At 41.6% G+C, this 16,617-nt stretch overlaps 2 protein-coding genes across 2 annotated transcripts; both read right to left on the bottom strand.

Annotated features, from left to right (window-relative positions):
- Positions 1-695: 695 nt before the first annotated feature.
- Positions 696-12,241, bottom strand: LOC306975380 (stonustoxin subunit beta-like). Its single transcript, XM_079572891.1, has 4 exons — positions 12,174-12,241; positions 4,282-4,381; positions 866-4,093; positions 696-760 (listed from the first exon to the last, which is right to left on the bottom strand). The coding sequence occupies exons 2-4, from the start codon at positions 4,379-4,381 to the stop codon at positions 723-725; spliced, it is 3,366 nt and encodes a 1,121-aa protein (XP_079429017.1). The 5' UTR covers positions 12,174-12,241; the 3' UTR covers positions 696-722.
- Positions 12,242-14,485: 2,244 nt separating this feature from the next.
- On the bottom strand, positions 14,486-15,438 carry LOC306975379 (C-reactive protein-like; the record flags this gene model as incomplete). Its single annotated transcript, XM_079572890.1, has 3 exons — positions 14,486-14,704; positions 15,194-15,370; positions 15,427-15,438. 3 exons carry the CDS (start codon positions 15,436-15,438, stop codon positions 14,486-14,488), a joined length of 408 nt encoding a protein of 135 aa, XP_079429016.1.
- Positions 15,439-16,617: the final 1,179 nt, after the last annotated feature.

The raw sequence follows: 16,617 nt of genomic DNA, 5'->3' as shown, positions 1-16,617 counted from the left end.
CATAATAATTACTCAAATAAGATGCTAGTGCTGGGTAACGGTTTGAGCAAAAAAGAAGTAGGCTACATGAATTTACGTTTAATATGAAGCATTTTCCCATTCAGTGTTTTTATTGGATCAAAAATCCCCAGCATGTCTTTGCATATCGTCTCCACTTTTGGACACCTTTATGAGAAAATATTTTAAACTTGCTGCATATTATCCAGTCTAAGTGAACAACTGTCCCTTGACACTAGCGCTAGCATATGTAGCATGAGGCTAGTGCTAGCACCGTTGTTGGCATTCTTCGTTATGTATTTATGACTTATTCTCCATGTGTCCAACTTTATTCAGAAGAAAATATATTACTTTTTTGAGTTTTATTATCGATACACTTTTACAGACATTTCTTCAGAAGCGTCTGTCTCTAACATAAGACTAAGAACATCAACGTAAATATTGATTAACATACATCTTATAGATTTTTAAACATGTGATTAAATATCGATGTGTTACATAAACAACTGACGTTTTTAGCACAAAGCTAATATATCTGTGCACATAATGAAAAAGTACTATAGTTAAAAGTAACGTCTTTGCAACCAACGTCTTCCACTGAAAAGCAAAAAAGTTCAACGTCAAAATAAACACAGAAAATAATGACTCTAATCTAGGTCTATGATATCTATAATGTCCAAATTAATCATCATTCTTACATTCTTCCAGAAAGGGCACCTGCTCCTTCACTTCTTTAAGAGACTGAACTCTTCCTTCCCATCCACTGAAAAGCAAAAAAAGTTATGTCAAAATAAACAAAGGAAATAATGACTAATTCAGGTCTGTAGGTGTAATGTTTAAATATACATATTACAATCATAATACTTACATTGTGCCTGTATTTCCGCCTGTTCCTTCACTTCTTTAAGAGACTGAACTCTTTCTTTCCATCCAGGTTGACGCTGATTTTGCTCTGACTCGATCATCTGGTCAATATAATCTGGAGCTGAGAGAGGGTTTGGCTTCTGGGCGAAGTTTTGAAGTTTATTTATTTGCTCAGTTGCCTTCTGTGCCTGATCTTGGACATACTTCATAATGCTGTCATATTGTTGTTTTAGCACTGAAACTAACTTCTCTTCTGATCTCTTTGCCGCTGCACCATTAACGTACTTTTTCATGAACTCTTCTAACGTCTTTACCTCTGTAACTTCTCTGTACTCAAATCGGTATTTCTGATTAGAGTGTTTACTCCAGGCACATTTTTTAGGACACTGTTCGCAGTTGCCGTCTTGATCCATTGCACTGCACCTTTTCTTTTCCGCATCATTTCCGACGTCACATGGATAATGACAAGTGTAATGACACACCTGGCAGTTGGTGGACAACTTCCCAGATCCAGAAATATCCTCGTGAAAAGGCTTCATAACTTTGACAGTGACTTTAAAATCCTTATTTCTCTCATGCTTCTTGAGCAGCTCCTCTGTTTGCTTTATTTCATCCATCTTTGCCAATCCGTCTTTAACTGTCCTTAGTATAATATCTATTGATTCTTCAAGCTTTTTTCTTTCTCGGAGAACCTCCTTTGTCAAAGTCAGACTCTTGGGATTGATCGTAGCTAAAGCATCAAAAAAACTCCTCATACTTGCTTGGCCCATGTCCCAGAACATCTCATCAAAGCTCTTTCCAGACGTCTTGTTTTCAGCAAACAGTGCAGAGTTGTTGAACTTATAGTGAGCAGGCTGGCCATCTTCTGTTTCAGGACATGGGACTCCTGCTTCTTTGATGGCCTCGAGAACTGGAGGAGCCTGGCCATCCGCAAATGTCACCAAAACCCTGATATTCTCGGCAACATCTTTTCCGAAAATAGAAAGAACAGAGTCAAAGACATAGCGCTGGGTTGCAGTGAGTCGAGCTAAAGAAGACTGAGCCACAAAGCAGACTGTGTGGATATCATCGACCCCAAAGTTACTGGAGAAGAGGTTTCGGATCTGCTCCGTGATTTCTTTATCTCTGTTGACACCTCTGGTGTCTCCAAACCTTGGGGTATCAATTATGGTGAGAGAGAAGTCCACATTAAATCCATGATCATAGTTAATTTTGTACACGGTCACCTCAGACGTCTGACTGTGAGCCTGGGACTTTAGTTCCTCCTCAACAACCAGTTTAAATCGATATGGATCCGTCCACTGGACGCCCAGGATGTAGTTGATCATGCCATTGATTAGAGTTGACTTCCCAGCTCCGGTGGCGCCCAACAACATTATGGTGCAGTTTCTCTTCATGGACTCTTTACCAAAGATGAATCGTGAACATCCAGGGATGTTCAGGTCGTCTTTGTTCAGTGGAATCTTTAAGACCTCCAGAGATCCTTTGGTTTCTATGTGTTCACAGTCTTTTCTGAACGCTTCTGTGAGGCGTCCAGGGCGAGGTGAGGTTGTGGACTTGACTTCAGTGACAGGTCCCAGCCCCACATCAGTCACAGCCGTCACTCTGAAGTTATATTCTGTGTCTGGGCTCAGTCCAGTCACTGTGACTGTTCCAGCTTCTGCTTCAGTCTGCAGCTTCCACTCTCCTCCTGTCTCACAGAACTCCAACCTGTAGCCAGTGACGGCTTCAGCTCCATAAGTCGGGGCACTGAAGCTTAGACTCACACTGTTGTGGGTAACTTCACCAACATTCAGCTTCTCTGGCTTTGACGGGGGTTCGAAGTCGTCACTTTCTTCAAATCCATCTTCGTAAAGGTAGATGGTTGAGCCTTTATATTTCTCATCTTTAAAACACGCTGCGAAGAATTTAACATTGTTGTTGTCCTTGTTGGCCTCAGCAAAATCAGCAAACAGCTTTGCTTTCTGTCTGACTGCCTCTCGAACCTCTTTGGAACTGTACCACTGCTCTTTCTCTATGTCCTTGACTCGTGGACTGGGCTTGTGGACACCTTTTAGATACTGGTCTAAAGCAGCAAGATATGGCTCCTCCCTTTCTAAGGCAGTGAAAACAAAACAAATGGCATTCTTTGTGCTCGACAATATTTCATCAAGTTCTGTTTGAGAGGAGATGTCTGTGTTTTTCATCAAGTTTGTAAAGGTTTTTATTAAATTGGCCTCTTTACCTTTACAGCTGAGCCACTGTTTCAGACATTTATTGTTAAAAGGAGAAGCAGCTCGTTTCTTCAGTATTTCCATAAGTTCTGCTTCATCCTCTCCCCCTCCACGGATTGATGGAAGTTTTCTTGCTAAAACCCCTTGGAATTCCAGCTTGAACTCAGAAAAGAATTCTGTGAAGGATTTTATTTTCATGGCTATCTGGGGTAACTGCTGTGAGGTTAGAGATGTTAATAGATCCTGGCACCTCATTTCCAGGTCTCCAAAAAACTTCAGTGTTTTCTCAACCTCAAAAACTAATCTCACACTGATCTGTCTGACCAGTTTCGCCGCTGCAGAGTCCAGAGATGTGAGCGGCAGCAGCCACACTTTCACTGGAACAGCGTTCTCTCCATCTGGGCCAAGAAGTGTGGGCAGATCCTTATAAACCTTCACTGCATCTTCAAACGTCACTGGGCTCTGGCTCAAATTGAAGTCGCCATAAAATTTACAAGAGAATTTGTTCACTTTTTCTATGTCCTTGTCCTCCATTGTCAGAGCTCCTTCTCCTTCGATGGAGATAGAGGGGATTTTCTTGATCATTACCTGAAGATTTCCCTGAATGTCCAGAAGGTTTTCACTTCCAGACACTTCACGGTCAAACACAAAGAAAGCTTGAGCACCGTAAAGAATGGCCGTCACCACATGTGTGGCTAATCCTTGCTCAAAGATATAAGGATGCTTTATGTTTCCTCTTCCAAGATGATTCATCGTCAGTTTTTTGAATTTGGTCGTAGTCTTATACTGTAGGGTGACTCTGGCCTGGTGTTTGGATGTCTGAGTATCATTCAGATATTTAGCTGAGCCATCTACTGTCACTAATCCACTAAAGAAACTAGCTTTGAGGGAAGCGTCCACTCCCAGTGAGGATGATTTGTCAGAGATGGATTCAGATGCAACTATTTCAAATTCACTGTTGGGTTGATGCGTCTCTGTCATGTCTTCTGCCAGTTCCTCATGGTCCCAAAGAGTTACACCTGCAACACAAAGGCTCTTATTTGTATACTGTACAGCATATGAGGAAAGCAGAAGCCAAAAGAAAACATGCTTTGCTATGCAGTGCCTTATTGTGACATACAGTTCTATTCACATGAGACCCAGTTCATCATTATCACCAAGTGAGAATCTTCACTAGGACCAAGCCAGAGTCATGAAACTGTTTTACCTGGGACCAGTTTGTCTGCTCTGCAGTCGTACAACATCCCCAGATTAAAAGGTCGACCAAGTGCCGGCATCTCAATGGTTTCAGTGCGGACGTCATTCATCTGTGAAAAATTAAACAGAAACAAGTTTCCATAAACAAATCAATTCTTGTTTTGTGTACGCAAATCAATTCATCTCAGCACGTCCAGTATTTGTAATAACAAATATATGCCATGTGTGCAGTTACACATGATAGAATCAATCACACACAAAGACAGTCTAGAGCAGGGTTGGGCAAGTTTACATCAAAGGGCCAATTTTCATCATTGCCAAAACACCAAGGGCCGAATCTCATCATTATAGCCTAAAGTTAAGAACCATTTTCTGCAAATGCCAATGTTTTACATCAGGGGTTCTAAAGTGGTCCGGCTCCGAGACCCACCATTACCTTAATGACAAGCTGCCACCCAAATAAAACTATAATTCGTCATACCTTGCCCCAAGCTTGGGCCAATTTATTCTCTTAACAAATAAACTTTCACCTGGAAACAAACAAAACACCTAATCTTCACAATAACATGTTTAATTATTGCACTTACTCAATGTTTCTCCTGAGGTTTATATGGAAAATTGTCATTTCACTGCCATTTTCTCACATCAGTATTTTCTACAGACTTCAATCTTGGACTTGAAGGGATTTTTTAACTACATAATTCCTTCCTTGATTAAATGTGGTTTGATTTTTAAAAAGAAATCCGAAATCCCCTCTGAAAAAAGCCTTTGTAACTAATATGTCATAAAGTAAAACCATATTTTAAACCAGGCAAACATAGTTTCACTCACCTTGTACTTTCCACTGTTTTTCCTCCGCAACTTGAAAGCAGATCTCGTTCACCAGGACGTCCTCTGCAAAGTCTCCGTCCCTGCGGCCTGTGAAGATACACATAAGGCGGTGATAATGATGAAATATTTGCTATACATCAAGTTCTAAGGCTATCTAAAGAGGGAGAAACGCCCGCTTTTATCTGCTATGAAAAGGGAACCACCCCTTTATCTACACTAACACATTTGTCGATTTTACAGTTTTTTTTTGTTTTTTTTTTACACAGGAGAAGCACTGCCCGAGCCTGACAAAATGACCTCCAGAGGGCCACAAATGTGCATGTTGGTACTTAAACGGTCAGAATAATAATAAAGCCCTCCATGTGCGAGCCAGAGGTTCCCTGACTGGCATTGGGGACCGGGATGAGATCCTCAGACCTATTGTAAGACCATTTGCTGGTGCTGTGGGCCCTGGGTTCCTTCTGATGCCTGATAATGCCAGGCCACATGTGGCAAGAGTGTGTCAGCAGTTCCTGCATGATGAAGGTATTGATGTTCTGGACTGGCCTGCCTGACCTCGTGGTGCCCTGTGAGGGACGGATGGAGCGTGAGATCGACAGACGGATCGGTGCGGCGTCAGCAGTGATGCGGTCGCTGTATCGGTCTGTCGTGGTGAAGAGGGAGCTGAGTCGGGGGCAAAGCTCTCGATTTACCGATCGATCTACGTTCCCGCCCTCACCTATGGTCATGAGATTTGGGTCATGACCGAAAGGACAAGATCGCGAATACAAGCGGCTGAAATAAGTTTCCTTTGCAGGGTGGCTGGGCGCACCCTTCGAGATCGGGTGAGGAGCTCAGTTACCCGGGAGGAGCTCGGAGTAGAGTCGCTGCTCCTTCACGTCGAAAGGAGCCAGTTGAGGTGGCTAGGGCATCTGTTCTGGATGCCTCCTGGTCGCCTCCCGCGGGAGGTGTTCCAGGCATGTCCTAGTGGGACAAGGCCTCGTGGAAGACCCAGGACACGGTGGTGGGACTATGTCTCCGAGCTGGCCTGGTGTCGCCTCGGGGTCCCCCCAGAACAGCTGGAGGAGGTGTGTGTGGACCGGGAAGTTTTGGCATCTCTGCTGAGACTGCTACCCGGCCCCGGATAAAGCGGAAGAAAACAGAACGGGCTGGCCTGCCCGTTCCCCAAACTTAAATCCAATAGAGCACATCTGGGACATCATATCTCGGTCCATCCATCAACGCCACGTCGCACCACAGACTGTCCAGGAGCTGACTGATGCTCTAATCCAGGTCTGGGAGGAGATCCCTCAGGAGGACATCCGTGGTCTCATCAGGAGCATGCCCAGGCGTTGTAGGGAGTGCATTCAGGCACGTGGAGGCCACACACACTACTGAGGATGATACAGACTCGTTTGGAGGAATTTCTACAGAATTTGGATCAACCAGTGACCTGATTTGTCACTTTGATTTTGACTATAATTTTGGATCCAGACCTCCAGGGGCTGAGAATTTGATTTCCATTTATCATTCTTATGTTATTTTGTTCTCAACACATTGCCCTACACTGTGAATAAAGATTTGCATCCGAAAAATCGAATTGATTGACATCTAGGATGTGTTTTTTGAGTGTGCCCTAAGTTTTTGTGAGCAGTGTATTATTGGTCTTGTGCAACTGTTACTTATCATGTAGGCCAGGGGTTCCCAAAGTCAGCCTTGTCACGACCCCCAAGTTTCTGCGCATCTAAAAACATCTAAAAGGAATATGTGTATGGTGCACCACAAGGTTCAATTTTGGGACCACTATTATTTAGTATTTATATTAAAGAGGGGGTATTATGCTTTTTTCAGCCACATAGCACCCGTCTATAGTACACTACAATGATGACGAAACCTTCTGTTGGTCTGTCAATGCAGTAAATTAGAAGAACTGCCTTGTATAAAATTGCTCTTTCAAAATGGCGGAAGCGAAAGACTTGAAATAGGCCTCTGTCTCTTTAAGAACCTCTGACCCTTTCCGACACGCCCCCTCCACACGCTGTCTGTGGCATCACAACAACACTGCGCTCGTTGTCTCAACAGTATTGAAACTACCATCGGTGCATTTTAATTTTTATTGTTGGAAAGGAGCTACTGTTTATCACTTTGTGAACAATGGCCACACAGGATATTATTTGGAGACGAACCTTCCACACCGGACGCTTGGAAGGGGCTCTTGCCTGAAAAATAACTGCTGTTTGGAGGCTATCTCTTTGCAACTGCCATGCCCTATGGATCTCTAACTATACCCCCATGGACGACACCAGGATCTGCAGGAGCCCATACGATTCAAAAGACGGACATTATCTGTGCAGGTGGACAATGTTTTTTCGAGGTTACCCGTTAGCTTGTTATAATCGACTACAGCTCATTGTTGATGAAAAGTCTGCAATAAACCACAAATGTGAAAAGCCAGGCTCATTGTGTGATCATCGTAAAGGCTGCTTCAAGTAGTTGCCTGCTTTATTGACGTTATTTGTGCATAATATGCTGCCTGTTTTCAATGAATGTTGTGAAGGTGAAGGTTGTTAGCTTGTCGCGGCTAATAGTGCCTTAGCTCCGGGAGAAACCACTCGGCTACGACTCACTGTAGATGAAATGTGAGCAATAAACTACACAATCAACAAGCCAGGCTCCGTGTGTCATCATCATAAAGGCTGCTTCAAGCAGTTGCATGTTTTAGTTACGTTTTCAATGCATAATATGCTGCTTGTATTCAGTGAATTTTCCCGTTAGCTTGTCGCGGCTAGCTTGTTAGCTCCGGGAGAAAACCACTCGGCTATGACCCATTGTAGATGAAATGTGAGCAATAAACTTCCAAATCAACAAGCCTGGCTCCGTGTGTGATCATTGTTAAACGGTTCTTTATGTGTGTGGTGGTTTTATTTACTTTATGTGTGCATATTTCTCGTTTTCACGTGATGACTCGAGGTTTAGCTTAGCATTAGCTTTCTCCGGAGGCTCTGTGCATCATCAAGGCCCAGCGCAGAACCAGACACTGAAATAAGTGTTCTTGTCACCGGTTTTAATCCTGGGTGTTTAGGTAACAGAAACACTGATGTGTGTCTTTGTAAAAGTCTGCTGTGGCTCCGGTTCACAACACATGAAGCTAATCCTCCATGATGACTCTGTTTACATCTTAGGGCTAGACACTGTGGGGAGGGGGTTCTGCTGAAGAGCAGTGGTTGGTTACTCGGCTGGTGACGAAAGGTCGGAGGCGTATCCTGGAGGTCGAGGGCGTTTCCTGAAGGAATCAGGCGTTTTATCCCTAAAATGGCTGCCATCAGAGTTTCTACAGATTACTCGAAAATACGTGAATGTGCCAAGGCAACACTTCAGGCATGTTTTTAATGAGGGAATGACTTAATAACATGATGTAAAGCTTGAAAAAGTCGATTTTGCATAATACCCCCCCCTTTAATGATTTTGCTTCTGTTTCTACGACCACCTTCCCAGTTCTTTTTGCTGATACCAATAAAAAAAATTATAATAAAAGGCCGAACTGGGGAAAATGCACTGGTTAATGTTAAGGCGGGTGGTTAGAGGTTAAAATGTTTCTTTGTGGAAGTGCACAATTACGCTACTTTGGGCCAGGCTGGTCAGAGTCCAGGGCTGTTTTTCAGTCCCAGTCCGCCCCTGACTACAACTGCCTCTAAAACCCTAAACTGTCACTGAAAAAGTTAATTCGGGTCTGAAGTGCTGTTACATGCATGACCTGAGGTGGCAGAAGTGAGCATAAAATGGCCAACTTGCATCTAGTCTCTAAAGTAGTGGTGGAGTAATGGGTGAAATAGTTTTTTTTTTATATTTACAGAAATGTTCATTATATACCTTCTCTGAAATAAATGGCCAAAATAGGTGAGCTTTCACTTTATTATCAATATATTTTAGAGACATTTCTTCAGAAGCAAATCCAACACATTAAAAATTACAAAAACAATCCAGAATTTGCATATCGACATTGTCTTTGGGTCGACCGGTGACATCTTTCAATCATCATCATCTTTCCATATAGAGTTTTAAAACATGATGAAATGTCGATATACATTGCTGCTACATGGAAGTCAATTGATGCATATATCACAAAGCCGATATATCTGTGCACATGAAAAATACAGTTGCTGTTCTCAAAACCGTGTCTCCCACTGTAAAGCAAAAAAGTTATGTCAAAACACAGAAAATAATGACTTTAATCCCAGCCCGATAGGTGTAATGTCTAAATAAAACATAAATCATACATACATTCTTCCAGAAATGGCGCCTGCTCCTTCACTTCAAGAGACTGAACTCTTCCTTTCCATCCACTGAAAAGCCTAAAAACAAAGAAAACAATTAATACAGGTCTGTGGGTGTAATGTCTAACCATGTACATCATAATACTTAGTTTTCCAGTATTTGCGCCCGCTCCTTCACGTCTTTAAGGCACTGAACTCTTTCTTCCCACCCAGGTTGACGTTGATTTTGCTCTGACTCGATCATATGGTCAATGTAATCTGGAGCTGAGAGAGGGTTTGGCTTCAGGGCGATGTTTTGAAGTTCATGTATTAGTCCAGTAGCTAGGTATGTGGATGAAATGTTCAAACTCAATAGAAAGGCAAGTAAATGGTTTAAGTGAAAAGATGCAGTAACCCCCTGCAATATGCAATGAAATGTGTGTATATATGTTCAGTATGAAGAAAGTTGCAGCGGTTTCTAGTTCAAAATCAGCATCTGTCTTTAGTCCCGCCCCTTCCATTGAAACGAATGTCAGTCAGTGTGACGTAAAAAGAGAAATGACCAGAACTTTTTCAATATTAAAGATTCTTTCATCAAAATTTCAGTAAACATTGATTTAACATATTTCCATTGGTTGTACGTGTTAAAACAATTTTATATTTTAGCTCCTTTAGTTAATTTAATCATTGGAGTTTGGTTTAATTAGGCTATTTTCAGTTGTGTCAGTGGGCAGAGTAAACAAAACGAATGATAGTGGACAGAAAGTGGGAAAAAACAAGCAACGAAGGTGAAGCTGAGTAGCTGAATGGTGTTTAGGTTTATCTCTTCCACACGTGCATTGGCAGGAGTGACAAAAAATGTGTGGGAGTTTGAAAGATCACAAAACTTTGAACAACAAGACCCTCTTCATGTCCACCTCCTTCTCCACAGTGTCCACAGTGTTTGAAAGGTGTTTATTAAATTCTTGCATATTGAAGTTAAAAATTAAATTTTGAATTTGCTGCTGCGGGAGTAAATGAAGACCGATTCTCTCCATTTCTACACGAGACTGAAGACAATTATCCACGTAGACAGGATATCTAATTTCAGCCAAACAGGCCATTTGCTGTCCCGCTCTAAAAATGATCAGGGCAAAAACCGGTCACAGATATTGGGGACAAATATGGCAACTCCATTTTAGAAATCCCCACATACCTACAGTAGCGGTGTGTTCCAGATCTACTTCATAATGTTGTTATATTCTTCCTCTTTTAGCGCTGAAGTTAAATTCTCTGCTGATTTCTTCGTTCTGGTCACTTTAAAATCCTTCTTTCTCTCAGTCTCAGCCAGATGCGTCTTGACCAGCTTTTCGATCTGCTTTATCGCATCCATCTTTGGCACTTCTTTAACGTTCCTTTGCATAATATCTGCAGATTCCTCAAACCTTTTTCTTTCTTGGAGAACCTCCTTTGTCAAAGTCAGACTCTTGGGATTGATCGTAGCTAAAGCATCAAAAAAACTCCTCATACTTGCTTGGCCCATGTCCCAGAACATCTCTTTCCAGACGTTCCAGTGCAGAGTTGTTGAACTTATAGTGAGCAGGCTGGCCATCTTCTGTTTCAGGACATGGGACTCCTGCTTCTTTGATGGCCTCGAGAACTGGAGGAGCCATCCACAAATGTCGAGGTCGATGGGTTGACAACAGCTGGAAACATCTGGATTGTTCATATTTTGCGAGGTTTGAGGCTAAATGCAAGGTCAAGGTTTAGTTATATAGCACATCTTGAAAGCTAAGACCCACAAAACTGATCTTTTTCCTCACGTTATTGTTGTGCTGTGTCACTTTTTTTTTAGTCACTTGGTTGAGTTTTTGTCACGTTTTTGTAAAATTTTTGTCACTTTCTGGTTGTGTTTGTCACATTTTTGCTGAATTTGTCACATTTTTGTCTCATTTTTGTTGAATTTTGTCTCATTTTAGTCCCTTTTTGGTTGAGTTTTAGTCCCATTTTTGCTGAATTTGTGTCACATTTTGTTGAATTTTTGTCTCATTTTTGCTGAATTTTGTCTCATTTTTGTAGAATTGTTGTCACTTTTTGGTTGAGTTTTTGTCACATTTTTGCTGAATTTTTCTCACATTTTTGTAGAATTTTTGTCCCTTTTTGGTTGAGTTTTTGTCTAATTTTTGTCTCATTTTTGTCTCATTTTTGTCTCATTTTTGTCTCATTTTTGTCTCATTTTTGTCACTTTCTGGTTGCGTTTGTCACATTTTTGTTGAATTGGTCACATTTTTGCTGAATTTTTGTCACATTTTTGTCTCATTTTTGTCTCATTTTTGTTGAATTTTGTCTCATTTTTGTCCCTTTTTGGTTGAGTTTTAGTAACATCTTTGTAGAATTGTTGTCACTTTTTGGTTGAGTTTTTGTCACATTTTTGCTGAATTTTTGTCACATTTTTGTAGAATTTTTGTCACTTTTTGTCTCATTATTGTTGCGTTTACAAACTCATTTTCTTCTCATTTTTTGTGGCTGTTTTGTTGCTTTTTTCCCAAGAAGCTTTTTGATTAGGCTAAAACCTGGAGAAAATGGGATCCGTTCAGGTGGGAGTCAAGAGGTTAAAAACAGAGTACTGCCCGAAAGTGCTTTCCATATTCAATGCAAAAATATATGCAGTGTAGCCATTTATTTTCACCATTTACATAAGAACCTAAACTCTTTAAATCTTTGTCTTTGTCTTGTCAGGTCTGAAGAGAACTCACAGCAAACACACGCCTGTTTGTACAAACTAACGTTCCTCAACATGTGGACATGGCAAAAACTTTCAATTCCCACTTATATTGTTCACAAACACACTTTCACTCACCTTGTACTTTCCACTTGATTTTTCCTCCACAATTTGAAAGCAGATCTCGTTCACCAGGACGGCCTCTGCAAAGTCACTGCGGCTCAGCTCAGCGTGTCTGTAAAGGTGAAACATATAAGTATCTGTAATCCTGTGGTGTATGCCGAGTCCTGGTGAAGGCAACACAGCAGATTTAGATTTAAAAGGTGATGTATTGAGGTGGAGGAATAGCAGGGTTTTGTTTAGGGTGGAGGTGGGCCATGAGAGTAGAGAATAAACCAATGAATAAATGACAGGTAAATGCACAATAGAGCTTCAGAGGTAGTAGTAAAGTTGGGAAGGAGTATTTGGGATTATTGGACTCATCGTCGATCACACTCTGTCTCCTGAAGGTTGGATGACTCCACCATGCAGGCTTGAGCAGGACAAAATGGCTGACCAGGTGAACTGTTCCCCTAATTACAGACTCTGGACCCGTGGAGCCAGGTAGAGGCTGAAGGAGGCCAACCAGGAATAAAGGGGAGGACCCACAGGAGGAGGGGAGGAGGGGCTATCAATACTCCTAAAACTGTCTTTGACATCTTTGATGGCCTGTGTGTTTTAATCCAAAACACCTTTTCCTACAGGCTCATGTTTGCAGTAGTGATAGAAGGCAGGGCAGGGTTAGTGTATTTAATCAGGCTCTTGCTCCTTTCAAGGTTGACATTCAGGACTGACACATTTATTTCTTTGCTCCTGTCACAGAGTTCGTGTCTCTGGCCTCACAGTAAGTGAGTAACACATAGTTATTTTAGTCAGCTGGTCATTTATACCCATTCAAAATATGGCATATTGTGTTTCTCTCTCTCTGGTGGCTGTTTGTGCTGAGGACACTGAGCTTCACCAGGGAAGTCTCACATATCCAGGAATGGGTCGACCAAAAACCAAGTTTCCATCTTTATTATTTTCTTTTTTAGGATTTTTTTGTTCCCAAATTCATCCTTTTCCAGTAATTTTGGAGCATTTTTATCTGGTCCTGTCATGATACTTTTCTTTCATTGTTTTAGACATGACACAGTTTAATATAAAAGAACCCGACTCACATGTGTCATGTACTTTTTATCGGGTGTATTATCTCGGGTAAAAATCACCCGGCGTTAGTGACGGTGTTATGGATTTGAGCAAAAGTGTTCTATTGTTAAAATATGTCAATGGAAGACGCTGCCTCTGTCCTTTTGGGAAGAACCTGTGCGCCTTCATGCACATTTTCCAGTTATACAGGATAACGTTGTCCTGTCTTTTACTTTGTTATAATACCACTCGTAATGCTACATAAGTAATAACAGCCTTCATGTATTTTTAGGTTTCAAGCATGTTTATACTTCGCTTTTGTCTTCGCCTCTGTATTCCTGGTGAAGAACTTTGTATGCAGCACACCAGGAAACATCACCGACCTTCTCTTTGGTAACATTACCTTTTAAGCTTTCAAGAAATCTGTGTTTTAAACTGGGATGCAGCTGGTTAGAAAATATGGTGTTATGATTTCAAATTTCATAGACAATGTTCTCCGGTGAATTCTAGTGCCTCCTGATGTAACACAGATTTCCTGTTCCTGATTTAATGCCATTCACCTGCAATGATCCTATTTATTCAAGTCTTTATTATCCCTGTAGGAAATCTAGTTTTATTTCTATTTTATTTATTAGTCATAGCACTCATTTCATTCTCATCATTAAAATGCCCCTTTACTAGGGCAGATGTATATTTTCAGCAATAAGTTTTGTCAGAAATGTGCTGCTGTTTTGCTTCTTCACCAGTAGAGGGCGGCGTAGTCTTTGTTTTCAGCTCTCACATCAAATGAAGTCACACTTTAGAGCCTGTTTCAGATGAACGGACGAACCCCACCGACAAGGATCGGACAAGAAGACTTTATGCCTGGATGCTTCATCTGCCTGGACTTTACATTGTCTTATTTACTGTTCTGGTTTATTGCCTTAATGTTCGGTGCAGCCCTGTGAGAAGTGAACGCAGATAAATAAAGGAGTCTGTGTGGTCTCTATAAGTGCTTTATTTTGATCAAAAGTAACATCAAATTAGAGTGAAGCAGTTACCCTTGAATGTGGTATTGTGTAAAAGGAAATAATTCCATAGCAGAGTTTGCAGTAAAATAATCAAAATGCAGATGTTTTGAGGTATAGCGAGTCAGAACACATACAGACCCACAACAAAACCATAATCAAAACATACAGATCGATATGTGCTTCTTCTGTAGATTAATATTTGTTCTTAAGTCAGTTTAACAACATCAGATCATAGAAACACAGGCTATTGTGATCCAAGTGTTTACAGATCAGTTAAAACAAATCTGTTTGCATGTCTCCCATCACGACTCTGCCTTTAATCTCGCAGTCGAGCGCTGCCCAGTTCAGCACGTTTCCCGGTTTGAAGCTCTGGCCCTTCATGAACCTCTGGATCTCACAGGGCGAGAGCACATAGTCCCACATGTGCACGTCGGTCATCATCCCCACAAAGGACTGTGAGGCATCGAAATGACCGCCGGGACTGTCCTGGTCCTGAGAACCCAACAAATACAGGGTTGATCGTCAGTTCATAAAATTGATTCAAATGCTTTATAATTAGATGCACAACGTTTTTCCCACAAATGTCTGAGTTTATAATATTCTAAAGGACAGAATTAATTTGGTTCCATTACTTGGAGAGAAAAAAATCAGGAATAGAGCCTTTAATGAAGCAGCTGTATTTTTGTAGAATCTGTTGTATTTGGGATTCAGACAGATCATTGAGCACTTTTCCCGGATCTGTTTTCCCTTGTTTTGCCGCACTGATCTAGTTGGTTTGGGCACGACCGAAATGAATTCTTCATTCAAACCTTTTGTGTTTGTCATAAAAGCACTAAGACTGCTCTTGTATTATGGAGCTGCATTGGTCAGTTCAGATTTTAAGTCCAACTTTAGCTCAAAGTTTCCACAGATTTTCTACTTGATTCAGTACAGGTGAGTGGGTGCAATAGACAACAGTGCATCAAACCACAGTCGTCATACCTGTCCCAGAGTGACGATGGGCTTCCCAGTGAGCTGTTTGTCAGTGCTGTATTTGATGGTCAGCGGCTCCCCGTCCAGCCACATCTGGGTCAGTCCTGTGGCCGAGTCCCATGTCGAGCAAATGGAGTGCCATTTGTTTGGGGGACAGTCGACTCCATGAAATTTAACATCGGTTGCCTGGACAGTGGTTGAAAGACTGCGGTCCGTGTACACCCAAGTGAGGAAGCCGTTGCCGTAAGAATCATTTGGTGTGGCCAGTGAGAAGATGGCATGGTCACGTTTGAGATCAGTGAAAGTCCTGTAACAGAAACAGTTTTGTTTTTGACAGCAGCATGTCCAGACTTATTTCCCTGAGGTCGCCCTGACAGCACTAGTTAGTCTATGATCAATGACGGCACAGGTTTTTAAAGATTAAATCAGCATTTGAATTTAAACATTTGGGCGATAATTTATATCGATTTTCCCATTCGCATTGTTGGGTTTACTTTCTGTTTCCAATTTGCAAATGTTTATTTGGTGGGTCTTTTGTTTTTAGATATAGGACAACATGAGTTCCCTGAACTTCCACTTTTGAGTGTTAAATCTGACCCCCTGATGTTAGCAGAGGTGCAGCAGCTCCAGATCCGACCTCGTGTATGAGGCGACTGAACTGGTGCAGTTACGTCATCTCACCACCATCACATCAGTGATCCACATTTGTGGAGTTTGTTTGTTTTTGAGCCGCGGTCACACATGGAACCTCGTTAAAGGAGCAGGCATCCTCAAGAGTGTTCAGATTGTAGTAATTTTACATAAGTTGTGATCCACAATATAAAAACACTGAATGCTCTGAGGCGACTTAAAGCCATCGAGTCCTGTGAGTCTGTCCGGACATTAGGATCATGTTTGGTAATGTCAACAATGGAATCCAAAATGTTGCGCCGTGTGCCTTTAACTTATTGAAGAACAAATTAATTACTGCTGACTTGCGAGCTGTAGTCGACACATTCACTTCGTGTGTCCCTTTTTTCTTTTCACTTTCTTTTACCAGCAGCGAAAGCCTGTAGGTGTAAAGATTGTGAATAACTGAAAACACACCTGTGGCAGACCGTTACAGCAGTGAAGTTTTCCTGTTTCGGGGTCATCTTCACGTGAGCTGTCGCAGTTTGTTGCGGGAAAATGAACATTTTCCCCGTCATATCTAAAAAATACATAAAAATAAGAAAAGATTAGTACAGAAATAGTCATTCTATGTATTTGTCTTAAAGGCATGATCCCTCTGGTTCACTAAACCCAGCCACTCCCAGGTTCAGGCTTAAAAACGAGTGAATGAAAAGCATTAAATGAACTAATTCTTGCTGACTCAGTGCAGATGCAGGACATTTTTCCGAAGACATCATCACGACACGACGTCCTGCAAAAAAAGGCACTTGTCACGGCATTGT

The sequence above is a fragment of the Gobius niger genome (assembly GCF_951799975.1).
Source record: "Gobius niger genome assembly, chromosome: 15".
Lineage (NCBI taxonomy): Eukaryota > Metazoa > Chordata > Actinopteri > Gobiiformes > Gobiidae > Gobius > Gobius niger.
This window is presented reverse-complemented; position numbering and strand designations above follow the sequence as displayed.